The sequence below is a fragment of the Falco punctatus genome, assembly GCF_963210335.1.
Source record: "Falco punctatus genome assembly, chromosome: 4".
NCBI classification, from domain to species: domain Eukaryota; kingdom Metazoa; phylum Chordata; class Aves; order Falconiformes; family Falconidae; genus Falco; species Falco punctatus.
The window spans coordinates 57,158,765-57,174,081 of record NC_137583.1 but is presented as its reverse complement, the minus strand read 5'-3'; the positions used below and the strand labels follow the sequence as shown (position 1 = coordinate 57,174,081).

The 15,317-nt window shown below is 41.7% G+C and overlaps 1 protein-coding gene across 5 annotated transcripts in view; it reads right to left on the bottom strand.

Moving 5' to 3' along the window:
* LOC308063652 (sodium channel protein type 5 subunit alpha-like) overlaps window positions 1–15,317 on the bottom strand; it is a 224,945-nt gene that overhangs the window by 53,185 nt on the left and 156,443 nt on the right. For 3 of the 5 annotated variants that reach the window (XM_080386921.1, XM_080386918.1, XM_080386917.1), the window contains one exon: window positions 6,577–6,735. The exons of 1 other annotated variant lie outside the window; for it this stretch is intronic. In XM_080386921.1, the coding sequence (XP_080243047.1) occupies window positions 6,577–6,735 (159 nt within the window). The remainder of the gene's footprint in view (window positions 1–6,576; window positions 6,736–15,317) is intronic. One more of the 5 variants, XM_080386919.1, reaches the window with a different exon arrangement.

Below are 15,317 nucleotides of genomic sequence, written 5' to 3'. Positions count from 1 at the left end.
AACCGTAGAAAGATAGTGAACAGCTACTGAGTGATGGTAGGTGGAAGCTTGGAATGGTGGAACCACTCAAGATCTTAAGGCTTGTACATCCTGAAGGCTTATACCTTCAGATGGGGGGACCAGAAGTGGGACCTAGCTCCTGAAATGCCGAAGGATGAATCTGATGACCTGCGTTGGGTTTCTGTCTCTGGGGCCTAATGCCTGAGGCTCCTCACCCACAGCTGATGGGTGAGATCCGCACGTTGTCAGTCAGAACCGTGCTCTGCTCCCTTCTGCGACAGCTTCTCCTCTGAGATGAGCAGAAGTCCCTCTGGCACCAGGGTCTAGCCACACGATGCTACAGGCACACATGTGTGAGGGCTTTTCCACCTGCCTCATCCCAGACCTGACTTGTTCCCACCATGTGATGTGTCCCCTTACCTTTTGATCACCTGCTTTGATCTCAAGGTGATGCAGGAGGGGGGACACATGGCTTTGGAAAGCCTCTCACAGGCTCTATTGCTTGCCTGAAACTTTTGACACCCCCGTCTTAGGCGCATTGTTTAAATTCAGTGTTACTCAGATCCTCTTCTGCAAAATGGGGACAAGAATATTCCTGCTCCCTGAGGCTTTGGTTGTCTTATCTATTTAGAGCAGGAACTGTCAAGTAGATCTGGGTAAAAATTTCTGGGGAATATAGTATTTTAAAAAATTGTTTTAGAGGCTGAATTTGTTATTAAAGGGAATAAGATATATGATTAAATAAGTCACCCAAATATGAAATAGAAATTTCATTTCAGATCAAACTTTCTTTTAGCAGAATCAAAACATTTTCTTTAGAAGAAAGCAGGATTCTCTCTCCCCCCCCCCCCCCCCCCCATTTTATTTTACTAGTTAAAATAAAACATTTCCATGTTGTGTTAACCCTAAATTATATTTTACTTGATTATTCAGCTTGGCCACTAAAGTGAAAGCTCTAATATTTGCCCAGCCCTGCTCACAGTTTGTTTCTGACTGTATTAGAGCACTACCTAGTGTAAGCGGGCAACACAAAAGCTGGTATCTTCCAGGGTCATATTAATGCAAAAAAAAAGCCATAAGCAGGAGTCAGGAGAGGTGGGTTGTTTGTTAACTTCTTATTCTGTTCTCTGAGTACCTCCTGAAATAATTTTGTGCTTTATCTTGCAATACTACCGTCTCCATTTAAAAAAAAAGAGGACAACAATACTTACCCATGCTTTTAAACAATCTGTGAGATAGTTATATGAGAGATGGCACGTACACATAAAATATTTTCATGAGGATGATGGTGATGGAGTTAGAGAATAGGTACAGCTTTATATATTTATTATTAATGTGAAAATGGGCCCTCTGTTTTCCAGTATACAGTCAATGCAAAATTTATAGCTGAATTCAGAGAAATGCTGAACCTGGGGTAAAATGGGCAAGATTGAACATTCCAGCAATGCTTGCAAGCAGGGATGGGAGCTACTTGTTTGCAATTAGCTGCAGCATCCAGAAGGTCACAGTCTTGGCTAGGGTTTTTAATGCTCTACTCAAAAGAACTGCAAATAATCAAGAAGAGACCTTTTAAAAAGAGAGTCAGAACAGAAAGCACAGGTCAAAGACATGGATAAAGCTTCTAAAAAAACCATATTCAGAATGCAGCTGTTGTATAAAGCCCGTTTTCTACAGATTACCAACAGTATATGATGGTGGAAAAAATGTCTTACCAAGCTCTAGCACAGTCAGAACTTTCTGATACTGTTCATTAGGGAATGCGTTTAGTCATTATTTGTTCTGTTATGAAGACATCAAAACACAGATCACCAAAATAGTCCTAAATTATATACAGCTGTAGGATGTAGAAAATAGGGGTTCCAATGAGAAAAGAAGCCTTGTTGGATACAATTCTTACCAATAGACAGAAATCAAAGAAAACTGTGAGAACGTCAGCTTGACAGCATTGTCAGTGAGACAGCTGGATTTAGCAGAGACAGGTTAGGAAATTCACAGAACACAATAGGGTGCAATTATAATAGACTGCAAGGAAAACATCTTGCAGAATCGAGAATTCTTCAGAGTTATTTATCAGGAGGAGTTTTCAGAAAATATTGGAATCCATCATTGTCACAGGGAGATGGGGAACACACAAGACAAAACAGACAGGGTTTCCTCTGAAAAGCCTTCAAAGATGAAAAGGCAGTGAGTGTGGATTCCCAAACAGCAGGCAAAGGTTTGAGGGTCCAAAGTGGGACTAGAAAAAGAAGGAACCATACATATGAGAAAGGAGGGAAAGATTAGGAAAGCTCGTAGGAGAGAAGCAATGGTTACTCTTTGCCAGAACAGTTAGAAGGGATTAAGAAGGTTTTAATGAACTCAGTAATGGGAAGAAAAGAGCTAGAGACATAGTAACAACTGGTGAGGGAGATGTAACTAATCAAAATTCAGTTGCCTAAGAAAATAAACTCTTTTTAAAAGATTCCAACAAGGGGATCATTAAAAAGAGGGGGGAGAGCCTGTTAGAATTAATACAACTGTAAGCAGAGAAATATCTAGAAAGCCTGAAACATATTTAAATCGGCAGATCCAGACACGGCACATGGCAGGGCATAAAGGGACCCAACACACCAAGTTAACACACCGTTAGGAGTCAATAGTGAATGCTCCTGGAAAACTGGGAACAGCCCAGGAGAGTAGCAGTAAGTAAACGCAACGCTGAGCTTAGGGAAGAGAAAAAGGGAATAATCATGGGAATCACAGATCACTAAACACTTGCTGTGGCTTGTGATTAAAGTAATTACATAAAGACTCAGAGAAGAAAAGGAGAGTGCTTTCTCAGAGTGAAATGTCAGAGGGAGGTAAAGGCAGCAAGGTGGCTCTCCTGTGTGCTAAGGGTACCGTGCACAGATGAGGTGCCAAGAGGCCAAAAGAAGGCAAAAAAGGCAAACAGATAATCTCCTCTTTCTTTCTTGGAATAAGTGAGTGGAGGAGGTGTAGCAGGCAGAGACAATGGGACCATCAGAAGCCCTTTTGGGAGAACCTCCCGCTAATGCCTAAAGTCGTGCTGCAGAGGGTGGTTTTTACTGTATTTCTGGGTGGGGTGGCCGGTTTAGATACCAGACAGGGCTTCCAACCAACTGCTTGTGTCTGCAACAACAGCAAACTGATCTGAGCGGGTTTTTCAAAAAGCCTTTAGCAGTGAGAGGCTGCAATCTCATTGAAAGTTGATGTTTGCTTAAGGCTTAACCCTCTTATCTCCCTTCCTCTCTCCCTCGCCTCTGCAGATCACAGCCTTAATCTATCAAACTGACATATGACATATAAACCTTAAGAAAATACCTGGATGTCTATTATAGAAAAGTCTACTTTTAAAATAAATTGTAATAAGCCTCGATTCATCCATTGCTGCATGGAGAAAAGCCATCCTAAGGACCCAAATATAACACAAACTTTGTCTTCAGAGGACGTGTTCTGTAGGGATTAGGGTTAGCATGATCTTCGCTAAAGGTATAGAAGAGGTACTGACCGATATAACCTTCACGTTAGCTGGTAACCTTAAATCAGGAGAGTACTGAAACTGAGGAAGCAGAAAGAAAAAGAGAAGTGAAACATGGAGAGAATACAGCAAAATGGGGCTTGTCTCAAAACAGTCCAAATGAGAGAATTCCAGGAAAATTTCAGTGGAAATCCTGGAAGCCTGGAGTAATATTAAAAAATTAGACGTGATTTTGCAGTGGGATAGAACAACGCAGAGAACCTATATGAAAGGATCATGTCTAGATAATGACATCTTACTTCCTCCCTTTGCGGTTCTGTGGAAGTTATATTTGGAATATTGTGCTTACTTCTTGGCAAAGAAGTTCCTCCAAAAAGGAACAATTGAGGGAGTTGCAAAGAAAGAGATTAAAAAAAAGGACAGATAAGGGGCGCAGAGATACTCATTTACAAGAAATAATGAAATGAAAGAACAATGGTGTGTGACTTCAGGGGGTGAGCCAAAGACAAAAGGAAGCAAACCCCAGTCTATTAAATTAAGTTATATTAATTAATCAAAAAGACAATGATTGATAAAATTGGTAAAAGACAGTCATGACATGGTACTTTGAAAGGGAGGGGGGCGGGGGGCAGGAAAAGAGGGCTGGTTATTGAGGCAATATAACCAGCCATGAGATTTTTTTCTAAGCAAGTGAATTGTTCCCTTTGGTAAATGAAGAGTTATAAGTTGCCTGATGCATTTAAAGGTAGATTCCACAACGCTGTACAGAGTATTTTATAGAGCAGTATTTGGGCAGAGAAATCAACCTGTTTGTTCTCTGAACTCTTATCCACCTGTGACACCAATGATTGTATTCCTATGGTGTCTTCCTGATGATATATATGGGATGAATTTTTAATCATATAATGTATCCTTTACTGACATTGGCAGTGTTTTATTCAGGACACGCTCGATGCTTCCTGATATTGACTGCATCACCCCAGGCCCTGCCTCTTGGGCAGACCAAACCTGTCACTTCCTCACAGTTGCTGCCTTTATTTGGCCAGTCGCAAGTTCTTGGGACATTCATCAAAAAGATGATTAGCATGGCTTCATGTGCGGGCACAAAGATTACTTGGGAATAGGAGGGCAGTGAGTATGTAACGTCCACGCAAGATCTGGCCTTCAAAAACAGCATCCTTTGGGCTCTGCTCTTTCATGTTGGCATTCGCAGCCTCATGTGAACTTCCGCTTGATTTCAAGTCATCCCTGGATTATTGCCATATTCCTCCACCTCTTTCTAAGCAGCTGCAAATAGAATCAATTATACTCTACTATAGAAAGGTGACATTTGTGTCCCAGGACCCTTTGAAAGTTGAGGGAGGAAATGGGGATTATTTCTTTATCACGATGTTGCTGAATATATCAAGGCTAGACTGTTCCTGATTTATCATGACATTTTGCTATAGCACTTAAAAAGGACATCGTTTTCCAGCCTCCGTGTTAGGATCACAGGGTTTATTTATCTCAAAAAGACATTTAAGCATGAAGGATACCTAATCCCCTGGGAGAGAACTGCTGAAACGGCCTTCTGATTTCTCCTAGTTATAATGCTTCAACTCATTATTTTAAAGTTTTGGATTTCTTGGTAAACATACATACATTTTTTCCTGAGATTGGATATCGAATATTTGAGCCTCCTTTCTCTGAAGTTTAGGACCTTTTCTTTCTGAAGGTGATGTTCAATATGCCAAGAAGTATTCTGGCAAGGAGGATTGCTCCTTAAAGGAATGCTTCGTGGCTAGAGGATTTCTGGTTACTCTGAGTGGAATTTAGCTCACCTAGGCATACAACTCATCTAGTTACCTTGGGCTGCCTTTATAGTCAGCGGAGAGAAACAGGCACTTTTAGAAGATGATTCATCTGACCTAATTTAAATGTTGATTTCAGCCGGAGATGAGACACATTTACCTGACTACATTGGCTCCAGACCCTCACTGACTATAAAGGGGCCTCAGATGACAAGTTCAGATGCAGATGCTTATGTTTAGTTCAGTAAATTCCACCCCACATGCCAATACAAACCAGTAGGCCTGGAGAGCATGAGCTCTGGCTCTGTGGTGGGTCTGCTTCCTGATGTCCTGTCAAGAGTTCTCCAAGGGATTGCTTCTGCTGGGCACCAACTTGCCAGCAGTTTTATAGCAGAACTGGGAGAGATGTGATGCATGTTGATACTACGCCATCTTTTCCCTTTCATTAATTCAGTCCCCCAAAACCACCACTGGTTCCAATCTCAAGGAGCTATGGGGTGCCCCAAACTCCCAGGACATCACACAAAACCTCCAGTTCCTGATTTTGAAGAGAGGAATCCATCATGCTCTGATAACAAAGGCAACGTTATGTCAATAAAATGCTAAATCTGAATGGAGAAACCCTCCAACAAGTCAGCAAGTAGGGTACAGGGAATTTAAGGCCTGGAGTCACCCAGTGTACAGTAGAAATATGTGTATTTTTGGTATTCATGTTTATAAGGACAACATAGTCCTACAAGCTGAAAAATAGATGTCAGTGAGTTCATCAGCAGTGAGCTGCACTTTAGCCAACATCAACTGAATGATACTGAGGCTTACTATTTAGTTAGTATCTCCATGTCAGCTACTTAAATTGTTGCACATTTCTTGGGTCTGTGTGCTAACAGGAACAGGAATGGTTATCTGTGACAGATAGCGGACACCCTGCAGTGAACTCAAGGTGTGGATCTGCCAAGTCAGCAGATGCCATTCTTAGAGCTACTCTTCAGTGGGAAAACCCTCACATATTTGCTCCTAAAATAATATGGTAACATTATAGACAGTCTTGTGGGTTTTTTTCCCAAAGCCTCTTAGAGTCCCATCTTACTTTATAATGCACATTTTCCAAGCTTTCCAATTATTTTTACAACAACAAAATCCTCTCTCTTCTTTACTAAGACTGTAATACCTACTACGTACTATTGCTTTCCTACCACTTGACAAACGCATATTTTTACAAGCCAAACCCCACACAAACCAGTGACATGCACTACGGAGCCGGTGCAATGAATTGCATGCAGTATCAGGTAGGAAAGTTGTTTCTGTTACCTCTTTTTGCCCTACTGGAGGTGGTGGCTCAGCCTTCAACTGCTTATCCACGTGCAACTCACTTAACTCTTCACAAATCTCAGAGTTCTGACTCCGGGCGCCTGGGCTTTGGCATCGCTGCCCCCTCAGTTGCAGCTGTTTTTCCTGCTGGAAATAATCCTAGATGGGTTTATTTTCTTTTTCTTTGATAGCATGCTTATTTCTTAAGGAGAACTCTCCAGCTAAAAGAGAAAATAGCCTGGACTATACTTGTCAGGGGAGGACATCTTAAGGAAAATGGCAAGAAACAAGATAACACAAGCTTATGCTGTGACTTTTGAGCTTTAGCAACTGGATATGTCAAGATATCTGGCTGTAGAAAATGGAAATACAAATAGACCAGCTCTTTTTCTGAGCTGTTGTTGCTGGAGCAGGAGGAAATTCCCTTTTAGTCTCCATTTTGAGTCTGGTTTGGAGACACAAGCTTCCTCCAGGGACCTGAGGCACACAGAAAGGTGCTGCCAGTCCGGTTGAATAACCAAGGGGTGTACGCTGAAGTTGTGCGATCAGGTGGCAATACTCAGCGTTTCAGCTGGAGAAAGGCAGGAGTGCAACACCCAACACTGTGCTGCCACTCTACTTGAAACAGCGTGGAAGAAAACCCACCTAGAGGGAACAAGATACACACTGAAGGGGAGGAAAATGCAAAGTTCACTGGAAGAGATAAAAGGTACCTAAAAGTAGATGTGGAAAAACTGCAGGTAGACAGTAAATGGATATGGCTCCTATTCAGCAAAGTACTTAAGACTATTTTGCACCCACTGATGCCAGTGGGACTTAACTGCAGTCTGAGAGGAGAAGGCATCCTTAAGTACTTCCCTAAAAAGGGATGGACTCTGGAATCAGAGCAATAAATATTTTTCTGCACACCCATCTGACTAGATCCATTGCTTGCTAATATGAGGAGCACCACTAAATCCAGCCACTTCTTCCTGGGGTGATGATTATTGCTGCTGAGCTCTCTAGAAGGACTCTCAGGACTAATGGAAGAGGACAGTATGTTTGCAGGGTCAGTCCCTCCATCTAGAAGCCCAGGTTCTCTGCTGGTGTAAATCGGTGTGGCTTTATTGATTCACGTAACCCAGGGATTTCTCTGAAAACTCAATAGGTCATCACAGCACTACCATCATTTGTGACATTTCTATCACTGCTACTAAAATATTAACAAAAACTTTAGCCCGTTTCAAAGAGTTGTGCTGAGTTGCTTACTGAAGGACTTCCATGCTGAGAAAAAAATTACCAGCATAACAGGATTTCAACAGTAATTATTGAAACCTATTTATCTTTCACTTGTCCAGCTATTTTTTTTCCCCTTGGCTTGACTGACATCCGACGTTATTCATGTATTAAGCGAGTTTCCCTTCCCCAGGGAGCCGCAGCCTACCTGCCTCAGTTCTAAAGCCACATCACCACAGGAAGTCCCTCAAGAGGTACCAGGAGCAGAAAAACACTTTATACCAAATATAACTATCTGAAAGAACAGATGACACAAAGGAAGCAGCTGGTTAAGCAAATTGCTCTCCGTCTAAATACTTTTGGACTGTCAGGTTTGTACCAGTCTTTTCAAATGTCATTGCGTGTTTCTAGAAAATTAATTTAAAATCAAATTACTTGTTTCCTGCTTCAGAGGGCATGTGGTCTAAAATATATTCTAACTTTAACAAATTAAATTATGCATGTCCAAGCCTGTACCCTCTGCATAAGAATGTATTACATGCAATTTCTAGGCACAGTTTAGCACTGATTTTCACAGGCCAGAGATTGCTCCATAACCACTGAATTACATTTTTGTCCCTGTCAAAAAGCAACACTCTTTTTAACGTGCATCTTTGGAAACAGTGTAATATTCAGGGGAGAAGCTAATGTGGAAGGCACAGTATGCCCAAGTAAGGCGCTCAGCCATGAAAAGTCTTTTTTTTTTTTTTTTTTTTTTTTTTTTTTTAATGCAATGTGCATACAACTTAGTACCAAGTAATCTTAATGGCATGTATTGGTTATAGCGCTAAAACAACAGAAACAATTGTTTCGTGTTCAAAGTGCAATGTAATCTGGGGTGACGTCTCAAGTTCATTTACGCAGAAAGGTTGTGCACTCAGAGTCATTAGAAACTACACAGTGTATGAGAACAGACTGTGTAACTCAGTTGATCTGACGAATGTTCAAGTTGTTAAGCAAATTATTGCACTAAGCTAGAGTCAGATGCCAAACTTCAACCAATTCTCTTTTTACTAACTCCTCGGTGTGGTACCAAGACTTAGCAAGGCTTTCCTAGAGACTAAACTCCAGGAACCACGGACCCAGCTGCTTCCCAGAAATCACACTTGTGCCAAGTATCCGATTAATTAACGTTAATTAAAACTGATGAAATACATCCTGGCAAATTATCCAATGGGGACAACATGGGCATGTGGGACAATGATTTGGTTCATCACCATGTGGTTTCAGACTTGTCCTGTAAATTTATACGGTGGGAGAAAGTCTCCAAGAGAAGTAGACTCTTCAAAACAATCTGATTGTACAGACTGAGGCCCAAAAGGAATGTGAGGGAATCCACAAAGTTTTTGCAAGCAACTGATGCCAGCCCTGGGAAGCCACTCTCATGGGATGCCACAGTCTCCTCTGCAGCCCACAGCACCTGAAGATCAGCACAGACTTGCCTGGAGAAAGGTGCTTTTGGTTTACGTTGTTTAACTTCAGACTGTTTGCTTTTGTTCTGATTCCAGATGATTCGTTCTTCTGGCAGCAACAGCAGCAAGTTTATCTCCTGTCAAGCTCCCTGCCGTGGGTGGTTTATATAATTTGTTTTTAGTTTTTGTATCAAGTGCCATGTTGCCAAGGCAATACACATTGTGTTAATATTTATTGATTCAGTTGTTTTCATAATTTATAAAGTAAAACCATTCAGCAATACAAAAGCTTTGGGAGTGCAAACGGAGGGTTGGGAGGCCAGACCAGGCTTAGCTCCTTTACAGCATAAACTGGAAGTTTGCTCTCCTCTGCTCTGCTCTGGGCCCTAAAAACAGCTGATCTGCCAACACCGAACCAGTAACGAGCACACAGAGGAGGACGGACCCAGTGTTGTCCCTTTGCCTGCTGCAGGCCAGCCGCAGCACTAGGAAAACAGCAACCAGATTGAAAATAGACCATAATCTGGGTGACATCTCAAGTGTGTTTGTGCATGGACCCACATACTTGTTTGCTGACACAAATAAATACAAAGGCTCCACACTGCATTCTGCCTCTGAAAAGCACAGATCGGCTAATTGTTTCACGCTCAAATGGGGATTAGTGCAAATGCCGCTCCTTTGGAAAGAGGACTTGCTGTTGGCAAAACAAGACAAATACCTGTCATCAGCATGGATTCTCTTTATTCCTTCCCCATGGAAATATCATTTTTTCCACCCTGTGCAAACAAATTTAGAAAGAGGATCCCAGGACTTGTCTTTCAGATGGCGACCAGTTCAAATGGGTTCTCCTGATGCTTCACTCACTCCCTAGATCATGACCCTGGCTTGTAACATTTGTTCCCTCATTCCCTGGCCATGGCTGTTGTGGGAAAGAAGACGTGCAAAGCCTTTGATAGCAGGAAGCTTCCTGTCCCAGGCAGGTGGGGAGGCAAGAAATGGGAACTGGCGCTGGAGCCCTCCCCCTTGCAACTGTCACTGCAGAGCCAGCAAGCAAGGATGAAGGATGTGCCAGGATAAAGTTAATTTAAGTTATTTTATGAGGTGGACAGGGTATCCCCTGTCTCTGGTGTGACAGTGCAAGTACAAACTGCCCTCTACTCAGTCTACAGTGCAATGGGAAGCTTCAACCCTATGTATCTTCTCCACTCTCCACCAGACTCATGCATCCCTCTGTCTCTCCAAAATGAGTTTTGAGACACTAACGGGATTTCAGGAATGCTCAGGTTCTGTGGTCACTTTCCAGGAATGAGCTGGTCAGGGCATTTCCAGGTGCAGACTCAGGGCAGTGGAGGCTCATCCTGGTTGCCCCACATGCAATGCTGCACACACTTGACCATACAGGTGGGACCCTGCTTCACCATGGGACATGGTCCATCACAGGAAGGAGCAGCAGCCAAAGATGCTGGCAACAGAAATATCTCTGCTTTAGCCATTCATAGATGACAGACACTGTGAAATTGAGCCTCCTGAAGAAATGCAGCTCAATAGAGCAGCAATTAGTCCTTTAATAGATGACAAAATATTTTAACCTGCAAAGCTTCCTATAGCCAGTTTCAGGATACCATAATAGGATTCTGAGGAACTTTTCATGTATAGTAAACCCAGTTCAGCAGTGCGACACACATAGCTACGAGAGGATTGTTTACGCTGTAAAGTAATTGTTGATGTTTGTGTTCCTCCTTGCAGACAGCTATGGATTTCATAAAATTACCGTGCCTGGTAGCAATTGGCATCCTTTCTCAGCAACAGTTTGTGTCTAGTAACTGGCATCCTTCCTCTGCAAAGAAGCCAAGAAGTAAATGATCGTGAAAACTGAACTGTTTATATCCTACCTCTACATAAGTGGAGAAGCAAGCAGATTGCAATGCTGCTGAAATACGGCGAGCTTGCATTACTGCCTCGGTGGCACCTGTTTGGTGTGTAAAGTAAACAGGAGACTACAGTCTGCAGAGCTCTTGGGCTGACAACTCTCAGATATGTGAATTTAGTCTTTCTGAAAAGCCTTGGAAAATCTGAGTTAAATGGGAGAGAAATAAATAACCATGAACCAGGCAAATGAATTGTGGGTTCTTGTTACCAGAACAGATAGTTTATGATCTTGGTTCTCCTCTTTCACAAATAAATGTTAATCCTTGTAGCACCAATGAAATCAGGGGATTTATCTTTCTGCACGTTTAGCATGAGAAGAAAAATCACCACATACATCAGGAAAATTCCCTTGCTTCCTTAATACGAGAAGGGGAAGATTAATATCACTTATTCTGCCAGGAATAAAAGAGGGCTGGTGTGCAGCTGTCAATTTTAAGTGTGCACATTAAGAATCTCTCTAACCTGGTTTGAAGAACTGCTTCTGTAAAGCAGTGTTGCTGCTACTCAGTTTAATGAGAAATCAGAGGAAAACCTGGAGTGATACCACACCACAGCACTAGGATTATAGCTAAGACACAGAGAGGATTCGTGCTACACTATGTTCCTTAACAACTGCATTTTATTAGCAGACTACAGTGTTTGCAATACTGATGTAAAGCCTGTGAAGTCCTACCTTAAGGCTGCAGCACACGTACGTAATTTAAGAGCTGCAAATTCCTCAAAGAGGGTATGAAAGCAGGAAAGAAATAGCCTAAACCTGATTATTTGAGACTGGTCATCCCCACTCTCCATCCCATGCCACCTGGTCCATCATTCCACTTCACCAGGCATCAGGCTGACTTAGTAGACCAATTTTTGTTCAGTTTTGCAGCCCTTATCTACCCCTCCCAGTTTTTCCTCCTGCCATTCATCTGTGCAAAAGCCAGAAACAATCTGGTACAAAGTGAGCAGTAAAACACCAGAATTAGGAGGTGCTGCTTGTATTTGCCATGTGAATCCATCTGGATATTTTTTTCTTTTTCTTGATCACCCAGCCTTTATAGGGACCCCGTTTATTAAACCCCAAATCACTAACACATGCACGCTGAAGAGCAACATGGGCAAAACAGGTTAAACACAACAGTCACCAAGTTTAGAAACAGCACAGGCCTGTTGCCCAGCTCCTGGGCAGATGAAATTATGCTCCCAACTTGGATGTCCACAGGTCCTAAAGGAGTTTCCAGCTGTGCGGTCACCTGCCAGCATTAAGGCTGCTGAAGTTTGAAGTTACATCTATGTAGCCAAACACAGAACTTGTTCTCCCCGTGGAGCTAAGAAACGCATTTTTTGCTCCCAAAAGTCACAGGGTATTTGGTAGAAAATGGCAGTGCTTGTTCTAATAAAAAACAATGGTCCTGTGAATACTTAGCTGGATAAAGATACCAGAAATCTGGCCCTTACAATTCAGAATGGTGAAGGCTAAGGCTGACCAGAAACCACAGCTGCTCAGCAGAGGCTGTTAACAGCAAAAACTCCCCTGGAACCAGCCTGCCCTGGTATTTTCTCTCATTTTTAATATTGGTGAAAAAAACCCTTTGCCAGACCAATATCATCACAGCCCGTAACTGCCGGTCTCTGCACAGGCGTTGGATGCTCTGCCAAATGTCATCCCTCAAGGAGGGACAGAGCAGTTTAGCAGTGCTCCTTCAAGGATGAATCCAGAACATTTTAAGTGTTTGAACTCCAGCCACAGAGGGGCGAGTCATGTTATTTCTAATGGCTTCTGCACTGCTGGCCTAGGATCTTTTCCCACACTGAGCAACACATGGCCCATAATAAAACATAGATTCATTATTACAAGGCTTGACTCTTAAAATTAGTCTAAGTGTGAGAACTTGGCAAAAAGATGGACTGCCAAAGTTAATTTAGCCTGTTATCAATTCAATGGGCTTAAATAGGCAGTAAAAGTGTTTCTTAAGTGTTCATTGTTGAGAGTTCAAGCTAATACCTTCTGCTAAATTGCATTTTGAAGTTTAATCACAATCTACTTTATGTTTCTTTTGTGTAATTGGGATATTTCCATGGTATGATATGAAGAACTCAAACTAATGGGCTTTGATGGAAGTTTAAATTTTGGAAGTTTGCCTTAAAGCGCAGTGAATGAGGCTGCCTGAAATAATCTGGAACCTTTCACCCAACTAAGGTGTTAATATTTTGATCATGAAAAAATTCTCATATTATTACAGGTAATAGCAACAAAATAACCATGATTTTAGATTTTTTTGGGTTGGACCATAATCAATGGGAGTAATTTCAAACCCCCGACCCATGCTCGCATGCCCTGTCTTTCTCGGCACAGGAGCTGCGGGGGAACTGGCTGCTGTTCATTTCGTCCAAAACGTTACATGTTGGCATTTTCTTTACCTAAGGGAGAAACAGTGAGAAATGCTCATTTCTGGGCAGCATTTTGCTCCAGGGAGGGATATGGATACTGGGAAAAGGCACCCAGTAAGCTGTGACTGACACGTAGTCCATGGTCTGGGCACTTGTCCAAATGCATGTTGTCAAGTGCGCTATGCCTGATATCGGTTCTTTCAATGCCAGGCTTTTTGGGTTTTTTTCTCCCCCCTCTTTCTCCCCTCCATCAGCTCCCTGTGTTTCCTGCACCTTAGGCATTATGCTGTAGATAAATATATTTCCCTGCCACCCTGTACTGAATCAGCACCCTAAAACCTTTGTTCGCAGTGTGACTGCTCTAATCACGTCAGCAGAGTTCTGAGATGGAGTCTTCTCCTTTCTGCCCCATCGTGCTGAAACAAAATAAACACAAATGTCTTTCTATATGTAGAAGCAAAGATGAGGACATAGGTTCTTTAAATCTGCTGTTGTGATTTGTAGTCATTTTTCTAATGGCCTTGCTGCTTTTCTTCCAAAGACAATAAATACAGAAATGTTCTATTTTATTGCTAAAAGTAATTAGCAAATAATTGAGTTCCACGCAGTTTTCAAGAAATGCAAAGCAAAACAAAACAGTTAAAAAAGGGAGAAATCCAGGCAAATTATGTATGTAATAACACTGAACCCCCCCCTGCTATCCTACTTAATAATCAGAAAAATATTGGTGCACATAAAGCCAGCAAAAAGAACGCTGTAAGATTTATTGCATGCTGCATGCATGTATACGTGTGGGCTCACTCTCCTGCCAGTAAGAACTGGGGAGTCATCGACAGAATTCAAAGATATTTTATCCAGTTGCAGTAAAAGAGAACATGTCCCACAGACTGGAACTGAAAACAGACAGGATATAAATACTGTTTGAAAGGGCATTACAGTTCCTGACAATAAAGTATATTTCCTGCAGTAAAAGGCTGAAATTAATGTACCCTGTCAAACAAACACATGACTTCATGGTATCTCTGATTTATAGATGTTAGAATTATTAGGAGCATAAGACATTGTCACAAACAATTTTATATCAAAATCTTTATGCACTGGCGTTTTTATAGCAATTTTCAATAATTTCAGCTACCCTTATGTCAACCTGGAGTAATTCTATTGACTTTTACAGAATCACTTCAGGTTTAGGAGCAGGTCTGTAATACACAGAAATTGTACAGTAAAATTTCCACTGTATACAAAGGAAACAGATGGGGGTCCAGGTGCAGATGGTGAACTCTCTGTTACCTGAGATATTTAATTCTTTTTTCTGTCTTACAAATGATGTATCATAGCTAAAATAAACTTACAGGCTCTGTGCAGAAATTAGTGGTTGAAGTCTTTGACTCAGTGTTATGAGAAAGCCAAACCATGATGATCCCAATGGTCCTCTCTGACCTCAAAATTATCAATCTCTTACTGGTAGAAAAAGGCAAAAAAAGTAATCAGAAACATTTTCATCTCATCCAATGAAATAAAATGAGTCAGTAATTCTGAAATAAATACGGGGAAGAAGAGAATAAAAGCTTGGAATTTTGATTCAGGGCAATATAGAAACTGTAGTATTGAATAGAGTGCGGAGGCAACCAGTTCTGTCGTTGGCATGCACAGAGGCAATTACTCATCTAAAGTCTGAAAATCTGGTTTTCCTGGGAGATGCATGTGGTGGAGCCTAGGCAAAGGTATGTCTATATATACATGCGTACATACATACATACATACATATGTATA